This window comes from Notamacropus eugenii, chromosome 1 (assembly GCF_028372415.1).
Source record: "Notamacropus eugenii isolate mMacEug1 chromosome 1, mMacEug1.pri_v2, whole genome shotgun sequence".
In the NCBI taxonomy this organism is placed as follows: domain Eukaryota; kingdom Metazoa; phylum Chordata; class Mammalia; order Diprotodontia; family Macropodidae; genus Notamacropus; species Notamacropus eugenii.
Genome location: NC_092872.1, coordinates 706,809,544 through 706,828,007, shown reverse-complemented (window position 1 = coordinate 706,828,007; position 18,464 = coordinate 706,809,544). Strand labels below are relative to the sequence as shown.

At 37.2% G+C, this 18,464-nt stretch overlaps 1 protein-coding gene across 13 annotated transcripts in view; it reads left to right on the top strand.

Annotated features, from left to right (window-relative positions):
* ANKRD11 (ankyrin repeat domain containing 11) overlaps positions 1–18,464 on the top strand; it is a 376,722-nt gene that overhangs the window by 269,908 nt on the left and 88,350 nt on the right. For all 13 annotated transcript variants that reach the window (XM_072636508.1, XM_072636472.1, XM_072636524.1 and 10 more), the window contains one exon: positions 17,531–17,669. In XM_072636508.1, coding sequence (XP_072492609.1) covers positions 17,531–17,669 — 139 coding nt within the window. The remainder of the gene's footprint in view (positions 1–17,530; positions 17,670–18,464) is intronic.

Here is an 18,464-nt window from a genome sequence, read left to right as displayed (position 1 = left end):
CAGAATCAGATACAACTAAAAATCACTGAACAGTTTTGAGCCTGAACAGCATCAAAATGCTCATTTTACTTGATGTTTAATATAAAACAATAATAAACTTTTCCCTTCTCCCTTGCTAAAATCTGCCTTTCTGTGCATCTTTCCATTTTGTCTTGTTCTACACTTTGGGACCAAGCAGAACAGATTTAATTTTCACTATAACTGTCCATCCTTGGGTGGTTTGGTGTCCAATTCCTCTCTACATTTTGGCAGTCCTCATCCAGATGTATTCCAGTCTGTTAGTGTATTTCCTAAATTAGTGCAGGATTTGAATATATTACCTCAGATGTGGTTTGAAAAAATCTAGCAAACACCCCCCCACCCCCACCCCATCCTCCCACCCCACCCCCCAATCTAGTTTTGGCAAATCTCTTTGTGTCTTCAAGGTGCTTGGTCTTTTCAGCTCTTCCTGTGCTTTTTTTTTTTTTTTGTCTTTATTTTTCCCCCCAGCTCCCTTCCCTTGGGGGAAGGGAATAGGTTACCTTTTTTCACCTAATCTTTCATTCCCAGGATCTTTCCTATGCCACACAACGTGATCTTGGAAAGTTACCTTGATTACTTTACTGGACTGAATCCGCATCTACTGACTTATGATGTCAAGAATGGGAAACCATTCAGACACACTTGACTTGTACCTCCTTTCTCTAAAATATTTGGACTTTGCCTGTGTCATCAAGCTGCCTTTGTGTGGAGATTTCTGTAGGAAACAGGAGTGATAAGAATTTGCTGTGACTAGTTCATCCTAAACATGACCTCTAAAAGAATGGTTAATCTTCCTTCTTTCTCCTGCTGTAGTGATTTAGCCCTAGTAATTTCTTTTCCTTTCTAGTGAGTGAGACCCATATCTGGCTTTTTTTCTTCTCATCTCCCATGTTAAGTCCCTAGAAAAACTTTTCCTGGGTTTGTAGGGCTTCCTTCTCTCCTCAACTTGCTTTGACGTTTTAGGTCTCCTGATATTCTTATAGGACAGTGCAGCTGTTTGGTGTCCACCCTTACTTAGTAACCCACTGTTTTAACAATAAGCTTTCTACTTTTCATTTTCACAGCTGCCAGTTTTGTCCAGGCCCTCACTGACTCATGTTTGGATTGCTTTATTAGAGACTAATGAAAGATACATGAGAAAATCAGTATAGGTGATTAATGCATTAAAAAAGTCCAAAAATACATGCAGTCTTCAACAGTTATGGACTTCCCACCTTCTGTAAAAACATCAGTTATGAGTGTGTTTTTGTAAATTTTCTTTTGAGCCATGCATATTCTTTATAATTTTGCAACATTCATTTTCGATATTTTTAAAAATCAGTGTGATTGTTCTTTCTCTTTGCGTTGTTGAAATAGTTGTGTTTTTTTACTTGACTCTACTTACTTTACTCTGTATTAGTTAATTTAGATTTTTCCATTCTTTTGTTTTTATCACATTTATCATTTCTAACAGCATAATAATAACAGCACAATAATTATTTCAATTTATTCATGAATTGTAATTTGTTTGGCTATTTCCCTGTTGATATACATCTACTTTATGAAATCTTTGCTATCACAAAAAATGATCCATCATAATTTTCTTGGTATGTATAGGGACTTTTTTTTTTTTATCAATGCCTTCCTTAGATATAAGTTCAGTAATTGGATCTCTGGGTCAAAGTGTATAGACATTTTATTACTTTATTTTCATAATTCTACTTTCCAATATGATTTAACCAATTTACAGCTTCTCCAACAATGCATCTCTGTACCTATATTTCTGTCACTTCTACCATTGACTATTTTTGTCTTTTGTCATCTTTGTCAGTTTTTAGTGTATGAGAAGAAACCTCATGTTGTTTTGATTTTCATTTCTCTTACTGGGTGATTCTAAATCTAAATCTCTGATCATATCATTTTTATGTACTAAAATGTCTAAAAGTTTCCTGCTGTTAAGAAATTAAGTCCAAGCTTCTTAGCCTTATTGGCATCCTATTTTCACAGTATTTCTTTTTAAACCATGTTAGGCAGCGTTATTCAGTTTTCCCTTGAATATACCTCATGTTTTCCTACATCTCTGTGTCTTTGCAAAGTATTTGTTAGAATCTCTCTTGCTGTTGTTTAAAACATAGAGAAATTTTGATGCCTTGAACAAAAGGAGCAGTTTTTTTCTATGCCAGTTTGGAAGACTGTCTGGTGGAATGCCCCTGGGATCTGTGCCTGGGACCTTTTGCTGCCTAACATTTTTATCGGTACTTGGCATAAAGCTACAGATTTGAATATGATACAGAGATGAAGACCACTAATGTATTGTACAACAAGAGCCAAATATCTCCACAGGTTAGATCATTGGGCCAGCTATGAAATTTAGTAGGATAAATGTGAAGTGTCACAATTAGAATTTAAAAAACAACTTCACAAACACAAATTAGGAGATACATGTTGCCAGACAGCATTTTTTCTGCAAAAGATTAGGGGATTTGGGGGGGGGGGGGGGGTGACATGCAAACTTGGTCAACAAGATGGTGATAGGTCAACAAGAAAGCTAACGCAAGAGAATTCTCCTGAGTAAGCTATGTTGAAAGGGATACAATTTAGCTGTTGAAGGACTTTGAATCAGCATTTTATTGGAATCATTTGAAAGTATTTATGATGTTTAGCAGAGAGAAGACATAGTAACTGTAATTATCTTCCTCATCTTTGTAGAGGAGGAAATGTAACCTTCTCTTCTTACCTCCAGAAAGCAGGCTATGATTAAAAAGCAGAATTTTTTAAAAAGTCAAATTTACTCTGCATATAAGCACAACCCACTAAACTATCCCCAAATGCCATAATCTTTCTCAGGAGTTTGTAAGTTCTTTCTCTCCGGAGGCCTTTCTTCAATTAAAGGCTTGGGGACACTTACTTACTGAGTATGTTGCAGTCTATTTTTTGTTTAAGTATGTTAGCCGGTTATTATCCTCTGAAGTACTTTTATGTATAAGATTCTTTGGTCCTGTGATTCCCATTGTTCCCTCTGGAAAACATTGCCTCCTTAGGTCTCCTGCAATTGAGATTTAATTTGTCTGGAATCTCATTGCTTCACAAAAGTTTTCTGACCAGCATGATATGCTGTTGCCTTTTTTCAGTTACATAGCACTTACATGACAGTTTTACCTTTTATTACAGTATTTTTATGCATGCCTGCCTGCTTTATTTTCCCACTGCAGTGTAAGTTATTTGGGGTCAGGGAACTGGTTTTATTTATCTTCTTATCCTCTATAGTGCCTGGGACCATGCCTTTATAGCAAGTAGATCCTTGATAAGTATCTCTGTGTGAGATGAATGGCTTCCAAATCTCATGAAGCCATACTTTGACTGCTTGCTTATTGAAGAATGAAATTATAAATGTGTGTCAGTTCTTTGTACATGTTGGATATGAAACTTTTATTGGTATGTGATGCGTATATTTTTTCTCACTTTGCTAGTTAGTCACTGAACATTTATTAAGTGCTTACTGTGTGCCAGTCTGCACTAAATGCAGGGACTACAAATAGAAGCAAAAAGAAAAATAGTCCTTTCCTTTAGGTGCTCACACTCTAATTGGGTAAGAGGACACATCAAAGGAGAACATGGTGGGAATGAAGAGATTACCAGCCTATGTCCTCCTTCAGTGGAGGTCTTCTGCACCTTCCAATCAGGGGAAAGGGCCCTGGAGGCAAAGGGGACTGACTAATAAGGGAGGAGTTTCTGGGCTGAATCCTTTAGGAATTATTGGAGTTTATTGTTGATTTATTGATTGTTTGATAATTTTCCCAGCAGGAATCCTACCAAGAGAGCCTTACTATTAACTAATGTTCTTGAGTTTATAAGACATTAGATTACTAATATTAACAATTTTCAGAAGAAAAATTGCAGAGCACAAGTGACTACATGAAACTGCACCAAATAAATAATAAGAGATGCGAATGAAAAACAACTGTGAGGTTTCCCCTTACACCACACAGTTTAGCAAAGATGACCGAAAATGATAATTTTGGAGGAACAATAGGAAACCAGGGGCATTGATACTCCAGTCATAGAACAGAAAAGTTGTTCAATAATTCTGGATTTTGGTTTGAAATTATGAAAGTCAGCAAACATTTACTGTGTGCCAGGGGCTAGGCTAAGCTAAGTTGTGAGGACACAAATATAAGCAAAAGGAAGAGAATCTCTTCCCTCAAGCTTACAGAATTCTGATACAGTAAGACAATAGATAAAAGGGAGCCCGAAAAGTCATGAAGATGGTAGTGAATGCTGCAGAATTCAGAAATAGTGCCAGGTGAAGAAAGAAGGAACACTATCCTAAGCCCTTCCTCATAATAGAGGTTCTGGGGAGAACTCACAATGGGAGGATAGAGGCCTGGGGCAAAGACATGCCAAGGAAGTTGATGAGAAGGTAGCTTAGGCATTGATGGAGAAATCTGGAGATTGAGAATCAGAACCAGGAGAGGAAAGTAACTAAACTGTCCAGCCCTTTGACCTAGCAATCCGTCTTTTCAACATACACCCAAGGACATCAGAAAAAGAAGACAAAGTCTGTTATATATGAAAATATTCAAAACAGCAACTTCTTGTTGGTAGGAAAAGCATTGGAAATAATGTGGGTGCCCATCAAGGGGAAATGGCTGGAAACCTTGGATATGTAAATATGATGGAGCATTCTTATACGGTAAAAAAGTAACAGAATGAGAAATTGAGGTTGAAATGTGGAAAAATTTTTTAATTGATGCAGAGCAAAGTAAGAAGAAGAGAATTTTATATTTATACACACGCACACACACTCACACTGACCACAACTATGTAGATATGAGCACCAAAAGTATATTGAACTCAGAGAAATGGAAAAACCTGTGAATGTCCCAGGAAACCGATAATGTAGCATACCTCTTCCCTTACTACTAAGACAGAATATTATCTACATTAATATACGTAGTCTCTATTTCAGATGATTTTCCTCAGTTGTTTTTCTTTGTCATAAGGAGGAAGCATCTAATCTAGAGGGAGTGTTGAGAAATGAATGTCATCTAAATACAAAGGGCCTAAAAACTTTTTAAAGGAATCTAGTTGTCACAGTTTTTGAATTTGTGAAATTCATAGTCTGGAAAAGATCAGATACACTAGTAAGAACATGTGGCTTTAAATTTTTTAAAAGACATATACAGAGGCATTTTATATATATATATATATATATATATATATATATATATATATATATATATCATTAGCATAGATGATTGGTACTTTTTGGATTTAGAAATTTTAAGACTGTTGAGTATGGAGTAAGAGGATAGGAAAGGAAAACTTTATTCAAATACCTGTACAGTATGCGTCCTGTTAGAAAAAACAGCAAGAAAAAGAAGCAGTGAAGTGCTTATCTTGATAAAACTTACTGATGATAGGGACTTTTCGCCTATCCTGGTAGGCTTTATATACTGGAAGAGGAAGGTATTTCAATAAGGAATGGAATATTCATAGCTCATATTTATAGTACTTGAAGGTTTACAATTTGCTTTACATACATTATTTAATTTGAGACTCAAATCTCTGTTTTACAGATTCGGAAACTTTTTCACAAAGAAGTTAAATGATATGTCTAACTCCTGTGTGTGTAAGGCAAGGAATTTTTAACCCATAACTTTTTTTTTTAAAGAATGATTTGATAACTCTTTTGATAATGATTTATTTCTTTTAAAAATTCTTTGGACTTTATTTTATGCATTTAAAAGCATTACGTTGAAATAGGGTTACATAGGCTTCACAAGACTTCCAAAAGGGGTCAGACATAAAACTGTTTAAGAACCCCCAAGTGTGGATTTGGAACATTTATCTTTCTGGATTCCATACTAGCCTTTTTATGTAGTATTTCATGCTGCTTCTCATGGAAATTATTCCAGGGCCTAAAGATTTGGCTCAGTTGCAGATTCAGAAGAGCTAGTAAGTAGCTCATAGGGAGGACAATGTTCATAATAGACTGACTGGATTAGAGTGTGTTTTGTTAAGAAGTTAGATTTAGCAAGATATATTTCATATTATCCTAATGTTAATAGAATTATTTCCCAAAAGATCTTCCTGTGATGCCCCACTGTGGCATGGAAATGACCCTGGAGTTCTTGAAGGCTGTTTCACCTTACTAGGACATTTTCATTATCTACCAAATGGGAATGGATTCCAGCATGACCTTAGTGATAATACTCCATTGCTATTTTCCCAAAGACTGGCATAACTAAATTTTTATTGTGGGGAATTTTTGCCTTTGAAACACAAGACATTTTTCAGTCATAGCAACTCTGAAAAACCAACTGTTCAATTGGGGGTGGGGGAGATATGTGGTGTGACTACCCATACCAAGCAAATTTCAAATTCTTGAAGCACCAAAATAAAATGCCAAAGAATGTTAATGTTTTATAATGACTTACAATATTAATATTCTCCTCATCTCTAACTTGGCGGCACTATTTTGAGACTTCCCTGACTTTCTGTCCTGCTTCCACATTGTTTGCCTTCTCTCCTCTGCCCCCACTTTTAATTTTCTTTTTCTTTTTTTCCCCATTAGATCATAAGGTCATTGAGGATAAGGATCTCCTTTTTTGTTTTTCGTATTTGTGTCCCCAGCACTTAGGGTAGGGTAGATGCTTAACAAATGTTTATTGAATTGTATTGTAATTACTAATAGTAATGTTTAGAGTTCAGCTATCTCTTCACTCTTTTAGCCCTTTAAATTTTAAAATGAATGAGCAGATGAGAAACTTTTTGAAAATAGTATTTCTCTTACTGTCCTATACGTATGAACTAAGGGGAAAAATACTTCACCGACTGAAATTTCTATTTAACCAAATCAACAATATATTGTTTAAAATATTTTTAAAATAATTTTCAGTTGTCAAGCTTTCAATTTTTCTCTTGTCTTCCCCCCCCATCCACATGAAAAACTAAAACTGTCAAATGAGTATAATCCAACAGAAAAAATTCCCACATCAGCCATATCTAAAAATGTATTTCTCATAGTTCTTCACATGTCTGTCATAGAGTGGAAATCATCCTTTATCAGTATTCAGAAATCCTGGTTGATCGTTCTGTGGATCAAACTTCTTTCATAATTGTTCATTTATTATAATGTTGAAATCACACATTCTCCTAGTTCTACATCAAATAATGCAAATATTTCTAGGTTTCTCTGAATTTATCCCTTAACATAGCTCAGTAGTATTCATTGCATTTATATGATTTGTTTAGCTGTTCCCCAATCAATAGAAATTATCCTTTAGCTTTCATTATCTTTCCCACTATAAAAAAAAATTGATAGAACCATTTTTGTAAATATTGGATCTTTCCCCTTTGATTTCTTTTAGTTATAGAACTTGTACTGAAATAGTTGGGTTAAAGGTTGAGTTATTCAGTTCAGTAACTAGAAAAATTCCAAATTGCTTTCCAGAATGGCTTTACTAATTCATAGCTCCAAAAACAGGGCATTAATAAGCCTGTTTTTCTGAAGCCTCTCCAATATTTGTGGTCTTCTATGTCAACCTTATGAGTTTGAGGTGTAAATTCAGCATTGCTTTAATTTGCATTTTTATAATTATGGTTTATTTGGAATACTTTTTTCATTTTGCTGTCAAAAGCTTGTATTTCTTTCCTTGAGAACTGACTTTATCAGCTTCGAGCATTTGTCAAATAGAGAGTGTCCTTATTCTTATAATTTTGAATCCATTTATTTTATGTGTTGGAAACCATCTTTTTCAGAGAAAATTCCTCTGAAATATAAAATATTAAAAATAAAGATATTTTTCTAGTTAAAAATTTCTCTCTTAATCTTGAAGGAATCTATAGATTCAAAAAAGTGAAGATGAGAAGGGGAGAGCATTGCAGCTTTAGAGACAGTTTGTACCAACGCCTGTAGGTGAAAAATGGAATGACATGCATGAGGAACAAGAAATAGACCAATTTGGCACACACTGCAGAAGATAACTTTTCTTTCCAGCTCATGCTGTTATATGGAGATTTCCACATATATAGATACTTTCTCCAGACAATATAGGCTCATAGTTTCTTAAATTTACTCATTTCAGATGACCCGCTCCTCCGCACTACCTTATCTACATCCAATTGTAGTACCCTGGATCTTGCCATCCCTCATATTGTGCCACTTTCATGTTGCTGAACTCTGAAAATATCACTTCTCTCCTCAGTCTTTTGTCATTCTGCCTCTCCTATTGTCTTCAGATCTCAAACCATTTTTTCCTCATTTGTGAAGAACTCCTTCTTTTTCCTTACTCTTCACCTCGCACCACTTAGATGCATTCTGCCATTATTGCTTCCTTTACACATCACACATAGAGGTGGCTCTTCTCTTTGCCTAGGCAAAGCTCCCTAAGGATACACAAATGATCCCATTTGATCCTATCTCTTCCAGTAGATTGCCCACTCCATCATCCCCACTGTCTCACTTCTCTTTAATCTTTGTGTCTGTTGACTTCTTTTGTACTGCCTAAAACATGCCCATGTCTCCCCCATCATGAAAAAATTCTCACTTGATCCACTCATCTCTTCTAGCTCCTGTATAGCTCTCCTTCTTTTTGAGAGTGAACTCCTTGAGAAGGCATCTACAATCAATGCTTTGACGTCCTTTTCTCTCACGTTCTTCATTTGGGGTTTTGACCTCAACATTTTGCTGAAACTGCTCCCCTCAAAGGTTCCTCTAATCTCAGAGTTGCTAAATATATTGATCTTTTTTCAGTCCTCAATCTTTTTGGTTTCTCTGAAGCCTGGCACTATGAATCATGCAGTTTTTTTTCATTCTCATTCTCTCTTCTCTGTAGGCTTTTGTGTCACTGATCTTTGATGTCCCTCTTGCTAGTTGTCTGCTCCTTCTCTGTCTCAATATTCATCTAACTCATTCCTGCTGACCTCCATATTCTGTCCCAGGCCCTTACTCTCATTTCTTCTCCCTCTATACTATTTCATTTGGTGAGTTCATCAGATCTCATCGATCGATTTATTTTCCCTATAGTAGTGATTCTCAGATCCTTTATTTAGACCTAATCTCTTTCCCAATCAACATATTTATGTCTCCAATTCACTTTTTATTTGTCATCTAAAACTGGAAATTTCATGGAACATGTCAAAAACTAAACATTATATTTTCCCCTAATCTGTCTCCCTCTCCTGCACATACCATACCCTCTATTGGCTCCTATCACCTCCAGGATCAGTATAAAATCCTCTGTTTTGCATACAAAGTCCTTCACAAACTTCCCTGCTCCTCTGTCTTTGCCTCTCCCTACCCATGTATTCTGGAATCCAGTAACACTGACTCCCTTGCTATTCCTTGCACAGGAATTTTTTTCTCTCCTCTCTCTCCATTCCCTTATCCTTTTAAATGCCTACTATACCTTCCCTCTGTTTATCACACCAATTTATCCTGCATTCTTCTATCTTAGATAGTGCTTTGTTGCCTTCCCTATTAGACTGTGACCTCCCTTGACAGTGGGAACTGGTTTTTTACTTTTTCTGTGCCTGACACCAACTAGGCATTTATTGATTATGGTTGTAAATGAAGGCTAGTGCCAGATGTTAAGAACTTTAATCACCAAAGTACTTTTTAGTTTATTCTCCTAGTATTAAGTAATCTCTGAAGCTGAGAACTAACATGACCAGACCTGTGCTTTAAGAATTTTAGTTTGGGAGCCCCCTGGAAGGGTCATGGACTGGGGCCAGGACTTGGGGGAGTCTCAGCAGCAGGCTGTCTCATTAATACACAGGGCACAAGTTACATGGGTCTAAACTAGGGTGGTTGTCATGTGAATGAATGGAGAGTGTGCCCAGTGGGAGTGGAACTGAGGAGACTTGGCAACTTGTTGGGTTTTAAGAATGTGGGTAAGTGAAGAGTTAAGAATGACATCAATATTGTGAATCTAGATATCTGGAGGAATGGTGGTACCCTTAATGGAATTAGGGAAGTTTGGGGAAAGAGTGGGCTTAAGAGGTAAAATACTGAATTATTTTTTAGACATTTCAGTTTGAGATGTCTTTGGAACATTCAGTTGTAATTATCCATTAATCAATTGGTATTTTGGGACTACACTATAGAAGAAAACTAAATATGTAAATGTCAGAGTCATCTGAATATTGATAATACTAATAATAGCTAATATTTACATAGAACTTTAAAGGTTACAGGGCATTTTACTTATGTTAACATATTTGTGATTCTCACACCAACCCTGTCAAGTAGGTTCTATGATTAGTCCCATTTAACAGATGAAAAAACTAGCCAAGAACCTGTGACTTGTTCAGGGCCACACAGCCAGTAGGTGTCTGAGGCAAGACTGGAGCTTGGATCCAAGTCCAGAGGTCCTTCCACTAGGACACTTAGCGACTTTCAGCTCTCAGTCATATTTAAGGCCATGAGATCTGATGAGAATACTGAAAAAGAGAGTATTGAGAAGTCAGGTGCCCAGTACAGAATACATCCACAGGAAAGGAGACTGAGAAAAAGAACTGCAACTATGCCATGAAGAAGTGGGCAGTGTCATAAAAATTCCAAGAGGATTGAATATTCTATGTCCATCTTTCAAGACATTGTAGAATTTATTAATCAGGCTCTGTCATGCTTTTAATGCCACCAAGGGCAATACCATCCTTCTGGTCCCTCTGACTCACAACCTAGGATGCCCCCTCCCCACTTCCCCCCAGCCACATGTCTGTTTGTCTGGGTGACACACACACACACACACACACATACACACACACAGTTTCCCACATCTGTCAATGTAGTATATCTCACATAAGCTCCCTGTTCTTCTTTGTCCCTATACTTCCTCTACCCTGTTACAGACCCTCTCACCTCATGCCTGGACTGTTACAATAGCCTGCTGGTGGGTCTGCCTAAACCAAGTCTCTCGCCACTCCATTCAGCCACTAAAGAGATTTTCCTAAAACACGGGTTTGATCTTGTCAATAAACTACTCAATAAACTCCAGTGGCTCCCTATTGCCTTTAGGTACAAATACAAAATCCTCTGCTTGGCCTTAAAGCCCTTCATGACCTAGCCCTTTCCATCTTTCCAGTCTTACAATTTACTGCCCAGCCTGCACCCTTTGATCCAGTGACAAGGCAGCCTCCTGGTGGTTCTACTAATGAGTCATTCTGTCTCTCAGCTTTCACCACGTGAAAGCTCTCCCTCCTCCACTCCAAATACTGACCTCACTAGCTTTTTTTAAGCCCTAATTAAAATCCCTTTTACTGGAAGACTTCCTCCACTCCTCTTAATTCTTGTGCTAATAACTTCCTGTTGGTCCTGTTTATATATATTTGTCTTCACAATGTCTCTTCCCTTTAGATTTTCAGCTCCTTGAGGGTAGTGACTCTTTTGCCTGTTTTGTATCCCCAGCACTTAGCAAGGTGTGTGACACTCAGTAGGTACTTAATACAAGTTTGAGTTATTGATTGCTACCCAGCAAAGCAGAAGTAGTACCTGTCCTCAGGGAGCATGCACTGTATTTCGGTAGACAACATGGTCTAGGTATACCAAGTATCAGTCAGTATACACAAGAGTAAACAGTACTGAGTAAATCAGGCGTTCCTAACATAGATCATTTTGGCAGTCTGTTGAATTCCATGTACCTCTTCTCTGAAGTTTTTAAATGCATAATTAAGTTCACAGTAGAAATAAATTATATTAACATAGTTATATATTAAAAAACCAAGTTAATAGACTCTAGAATAGATGAATATAGTCTGAGAGAGGAAGAGACAGATGTAGCTGGTAGGAATCTGAATTTTCATATCTGGAGAAAGTTCGGTTAGAGCAGAGTCTTAAATGAAGTATTCTGGGAAACCACAAACAAGTATGGTACAAGGAGATAGAGCATTCAATCCAAGAGTAAAGGAAATAGAGGGTATAGTATTTGAAGGACTAAGCATAAGACAATATAGAGTTCATGGATGAGAGTATATTGTAAGAAATCTGGAAAATTAGGAATTGGCCAGGCTGAGAAGCACTTGTGTGCTAAACAGCAATGTTTCTGTTGCTCCCAGAGGTAGTAAGGAAGCACTGAAGCTCATGGAGCAGATGGAATGACATGATCAGATCTGCACTTTGCAGAAATTGTCTTAACAGCAGAGTGAACAATTTCAGGGTTAATATTAGAGGGTCTGGACTGGGCTTGTGGCTCTACAGAATGGAGAGAAGATCAAAGGAATATTGCATAGGTAAGAGTAAAAACAAAAGAAAGGTTGGTGGTGCAGTGGATACAGCTCCAGGCCTGAAGTCGGGAAGAGCTGAGTTCAAATATGGCCTTAAACATTGACTCCCTGTGTGACCCTGGGCAAGTCACTTCACCTCTGTTTGCCTTAATTCACTGGAGGAAGAAATGACAAACCTCCAGTAGCTTTGTCAAGAAAACCCTATGGTTTTGTTGGCATGTTATGCCTACATTGGCATAATGCCATTGGCCATTGGCATGTTATGGTCCACAGGGACACAACGAGTCAAACACAATTGAACAAGAACAGAGAGTTAAAAAAAAAAAATTCAGAATGTTAGCAGCATGTAAGCTCAGTATGAGTAAGGAGTCATGGATGACACTGACATTGCAAATCTGGGTTATATGGAGGATGGTAGTCCCCTTTAACAATAATGAAGGAGTCTGAGATGCCATGGGTCATCTATTCAGAATGTCTCGTAGGCAAGTGTTGATACCAGACTGTTGCCAACAAGAGAGAGTTGAGCTAGATATATTTGCCAAATTTGGTGGATATCACTTTTTAATTCCAGTTATACAGTAGTTCACAGGTAGTACGTAGAATTCACTTTACTACTTCTAGGTTTTATGACTAAAAAACCATAATCTTTTGCATTTGATTTTATATTCATTTCCATGGCAGCTGGTACCACTGTCATATTCTAGTGTTAGACTCCTAACTAGTGAGATTCAAATACCCACTAACGATAACAGTTCTGTATAAAAATTTCCTTTATTTATTCAGCCTTTAAGCTTGAAAGTTTCTCTTTTCTTTGCCTCTTTAATACTGTGGCTAAGATTTAATTAGAAGAAAAGGGAAGAGTAGAAGTTAATCACATTTGTTCTACATCTGAGATGATTTGGGAGGAGAATACTTGGTCAATTCCACATACTGTACATATGTTAATGAAAAGGAAAAAAAAGTAGTAATAATAAGCCAGACTTTCAGAAACTCAACTGACCCTGTGATTTCACTCATTAAGATATTCCCATCAGTGATATAAATTTCAGTCCACCCATGCCTGCCTGTCTTCTGTACTCTTTTACATGTCCTCTTATATGTTTATTGCAGAGGATCTGCTCACGAAGTTAGTGACTTTCCCCACTTTCACTTAATATCTTTCTCCTGTGTGACTAGTTCATCTTTTTTATAAGAAAGTTATTTTCCTTGTTCTTTATTCCCATTCTTTGACATCTTTTATATTGCAACTTGCCTACATGTATCTTAGCATCTCCATTTTTCTTCTGTGTGTTTCTACCACTCTGTTTTCCACAAACTAGTACGTTTTGTGTTCTTCAGTTACATATCTACATCCTAAAATACTGACATGTTAAGAAGAACCTGTAATTCTGGGAGATAATTGGATTGTTAAAGAAACTTCATGCAACTTTTAGTTTTAGCACCAGCTCATTTCCATTTGCCTTTTTTTTAAATTTACGTAAAAATAATTGATACACAATTGGGAGTGGTTAAAATAATGTGCATGTATGTATTTGTGTAAATCCTCTAGTTAGTCCCAACAAACAGTTTTGCCAAAATAAAATAGAGTTTTTTGGTTGTTTAATTTTTTTAAAAACCTTTTTTTTTCTGAGGGTTTTGCCCTTATTTTTATTTTAGGTTTTCTTTTTTTGGTTGAAGTGAGAAAGCCTAGTAGGTATTTTGTGATACATTAAAAGCTTTCTTGCTTCCCAGGCTCTTTTCTAATATTTAAAAGCACAGATTTGAACATATCAGACATTTAGTATTACTGTAATGGTAGTATTTTGATAAATAGATCCAAATGAATGTTGTCCATTCAAAGACAGCCATCTTTCAGTGCCATAACTAGCAATTCCATTGCCAGGAGCAAATACCTTAAAAAATGTTGGTACATGGAGGAGAGAGACACAGGAGTCTTCCTCTGCTTGCCAGATAGATCACTGCAGCAGGAGAAATGAGTGAGGGAGCAGATGACTTCAAGTGTTGCAAGATATTAGGATCCCTGGTCTTGGAAAAATAAGCGCTAGCCTTCACTTTCATGAATTCCTGCTTGGCTTTCCTTGTTGATGCTGCACTCACACACTCCATGTAGAGTACAGAGTATAGTTGTGACAAGTTGGAGAATCTTGTGACAATGTAGCTTCAGATGATGACCAATAACATCCCTTTTTCTAACCCCAGAGGAAGACGCTGAGGGTGGAGATGAGAGGACATACTGGATTGTTTCTCTCAACTTTATGCCACGGAGAGGAGGGAAAGGGAAATAGTCTCACCTTGAATATAGAGGTTAGCCAGCCATTGGAGTTAGGGGGCCAGAGTATTCTTTGAGGATTTGGGTGTACTTATTTTGAGTTCTATTTGCCCCACCATAGGTTCTGAACCTAGGTTGGATATTTATCTCAGTAATGTTGTCCATTGTTTCCTCTTGGAGAGTTTTTTCCTACACCTATAGCAAGTTCTTTGAATATCCTAGATAGTGGAAAATCTCATCAAATCTTTACTCTTACTCTAATTCTAATAATTTGAAATAGCTACAAGTAATTTAGAGCCATAGTGATGAACATGATGGATCAGCTAGGTGGTGCAGTGGATAGAGTGCTAGTCCTAGAGTAAGGAAGTATCTTCATAAGTTCAAATCTGTCCCCAGATACTTCCTATCTGTGTGATCCTGGACAAGTCACTTCACCTTGTTTGCATTAGTATTCTCAAGTGTAAATCGAACTGGAGAAGGAAATAACAAACAACTTAAGTATCTTTGCCAGGAAAACCCCAAATGGGGTCTTGAAGAGTTAGATACAACTCAAAAACAATTGAAGAATAACAAAAGGCCTCTTCCAGTTAATGGGCTCCTTCTGGCTGCCTCTTAGATTTCTTTCACCTCCAGGAGCTTCTTTATCTTCTCAAGTTGGTCAATCCTCTCAGACCCCAGCACAACATTCTTTATGTATTCTCTCATTGAATTATACCATAAGCTCCTTGTTTATATCCCTAGCAATTACCACAGTTCATGGCATGAAGTAAAGCAGTGAAAACTAATTCTCTCTCTCTCCAACTCCTTTTCCTCTAAGATACTTTCAAGGGGTTCTTGTCAACTAGCTGCCTTTCATAATCATACCAAGCCATTACTTGACTTTTTCATTCTCTCACATGTGTAAAGTTTTCCAAAACCTACATGATCTGTAAATTAAACATTTAGCTGCAAACATGAAGACAGCGTCTCATCTGCAGAATTGTACTTTGACCTGACCAAAGGTTGAATTTACAGACATATGGACTTGCTGTTGCTTAAATTTCTCTGGTATCAGCACTGGCTTAGCTTACCATCGAAAATCTTTTATTTAAATACTTGGCAACAAGCATAAGTGGTGCAGAAATATTAAGTGTTGAATGTCTTTTTTGATTCTCAAGGATTATCCTCGAGCAACTGGGTTGCCATTTGTAGTGCTCACTCAAAAGACAATTTGCAATTTCCATTTGCAGAATTGTAAAACAATGCAACTCTTCTCAGTAAATTTTTTGTTTTGGGAAATAGTTATTTTTTATGAAAAATGTTACTTAAAATTAATATTGTATAAATATATCACTTTTAATTTCTAATATGATAAATATCAAAAGATATAGCCTTTGGAATCCTCAATTTTTAAGCATATGTATGTATCCTAAGAAAACAAATTTTGAAACCCTCTACCTCTTCAACTCAGAGATGGTATTTTAAACTGGAAGTAGGAGACATACAGCCTTTCTACACAAGACTGCATCCCTGGTAACTGAGTTCTGCTATTTAAAGGCCTGTCACATACATGTAAGAAGGTTTACACTTGTTTTGTTGGCCTCCAGAGACCACAACTCGGAATTTCAAAGAGGAAATTTTAGGTACTGTGTTCTGAATCTCCTAAAAGCAGTGTTCATTAGTGAAATGAGCCTCCTCAGGAACTCGTGGACTCCCTGTCATTGGGCTTTCAAGTAGAAACTGGTGACTACTCAGAACAAAAACCATAGTAGCATTGCTATTCGGTGTTTTTTGTTTGGTTTAGAGCAGGAGTTTAACCTGAAACTCATCAACCCAGAGGGGTCAGTACAGATACTTCCATTAACTCAGATGGGGAAAAACCAGTTACATCTTTATTTTTACTAACCTTTGGTTTCCTTTTGGCGCTATATGTTTGATCCATTTCAAAACTTAATTCTGACAAGGTGCTTGTAGGCCTCATTAGACTTCCAGAGGGCTCCAGGACACAAGAAGCCTTAAAAGAAGCCCTTGTACTCTCTCCTCATGCCACACATACCACACTTTTCTAATAGGACTGACTGCCTTTTTAACCAGTCTGCAGGAATGCTTTTCCTCAGGCGTAGAGACACTTGCCCTCTCTCCTCCAGTGTGCTTTCCTGTTGGTCCATCCTTACTTTTGTTATTTCCATATCATTTTTTCACTTGGCTGCAAGCTCTATCAAGACCTCTCTACCATATCTAACCAAAATGTAAATGTAATACTTCATAGTATTTTTTCTTTTCCTTAATTTTCTAGATTAGGAACTGAGGCCCCAAAGAGGTTAGGTGACTTACCCAAGTAAGTTACGATTGTCAGTCAAGTAAAATTAAGCACCTTTTAAGTGCTGGGCATTGTGCTAAGCACTAGGGATACAAAGCCACTCTGTCCTTAGCGTCTTTTCCTCACCTTCCCCCCCCCCCCCCCCCCCCCCCAAAAGTGCCTGTTCTGAAGGAATTTACTGACATGGCTAATCAGTGGGAGAATTGGGATTTGAAGGTGCCTTCCTGACTTCCTGTTTACTTTCCTCAGTACTATGCTACCACCCTCTGAAAGAAGCAAAAGATATTTGTAAAAGTATATCCTTATAAGGAAAATATATGAATTGTTAAGTTATGTAGCTATCTCTTTAAGATATTATCTCTGTGCTAAGAATTCAGAGGCAATTAGGTGATAGAACACTGTGCCTGAAATCAGAAAGACCTGAATTCAAATCCATCCTCAAACATTTCCTAGCTGTTTGACCCTGGGTGAGTTACTTAATCCTGTTTGCCCCAGTTTCCTCAACTGTAAAGTGGGAATAATAGCACTTACCTCCAGGGTTATTGTGAGAATCAGATGAGATAATTGTAAAGGGCTTGGTGCAGTGCCATGCACATAGTAGGCCCTTAATAAATATTTATTCCTTTTCCCTTTGTGTACTGAGTTAACTTACTATTTACAAGCAACAATAGAAGACTTTCTTGCTACATTTTTGCCTTTTAAAGCATATCTAAAGTTTTTACTTTCCTTTCTAGGATAAAGATAAAGTTTCTCTAACCAAGACTCCAAAATTGGACCGGAGTGATGGAGGGAAAGAAGTAAAAGAGCGAGCTACAAAACGGAAGTTGCCCTTCACTGTTGGAACAAATGGAGATCAAAAAGACTCAGATACAGGTAAACAATCAACATGATTTTAATTGATACTTATCAGCACAAAAGGCAGATCTTAAGTTTCTGCAAGTCATTTTTTATTAATTACATGTCTCCTGAATGATTTAAATGTTAGTAAGGCTGCCTTTCTCTATATTAATTGAAAGCCAGAGACCAAATCAGTTGCAAAAACTGTTGTTTTAATGTTAAGATTAATTGGAAAATAATAAGTTCATAGTGAGTCATTTCTTCCTTTGGCTGTCCAATGTCTTATTGTCTTCAATCCAGTCAAGCTAATTTCCTTGTATCCCCCTCCGTTCCTTTCTCCTCTTCCCTCCTCTGACTTCTTCCAGGTCATCCTTTGTCCCTGGAACAACCTTCCATCTCATATCTACCAGACTACCTCCTCTCTACATTCAAAAGTCTCCTTAAATCCCAATTCCTCCAGGAAGTGTTCTCATATTAAACAAGGGATGGGGAGAGATTTACCCACCCAACCCAAGTTCTACCTTCAGTCACCCACCCTCGGACTTTGTCCTGCAAGGATGAAATGGTGATAAGGTGAGGGTAGCTACCTTCTCAGAGCTTATGGTACCATCCCCAGGGCCCTTCCCAAGATACCCATTCAAAATATTCAATATTATAAATGAGTCAAGAAAAGTAAATATTTGAGCCAAATCTTGAGGAGGGTGGGAAAGATATGATGTAATTTTCTCCAAAGGATGAAAGAATACAAAAAGATATTCATGAGAGAGGCCCCTAAAGCTTGTTGTTACTTTTGGAACTTTCTAGGACTAGAGATAGGCAAGATTAATCTTT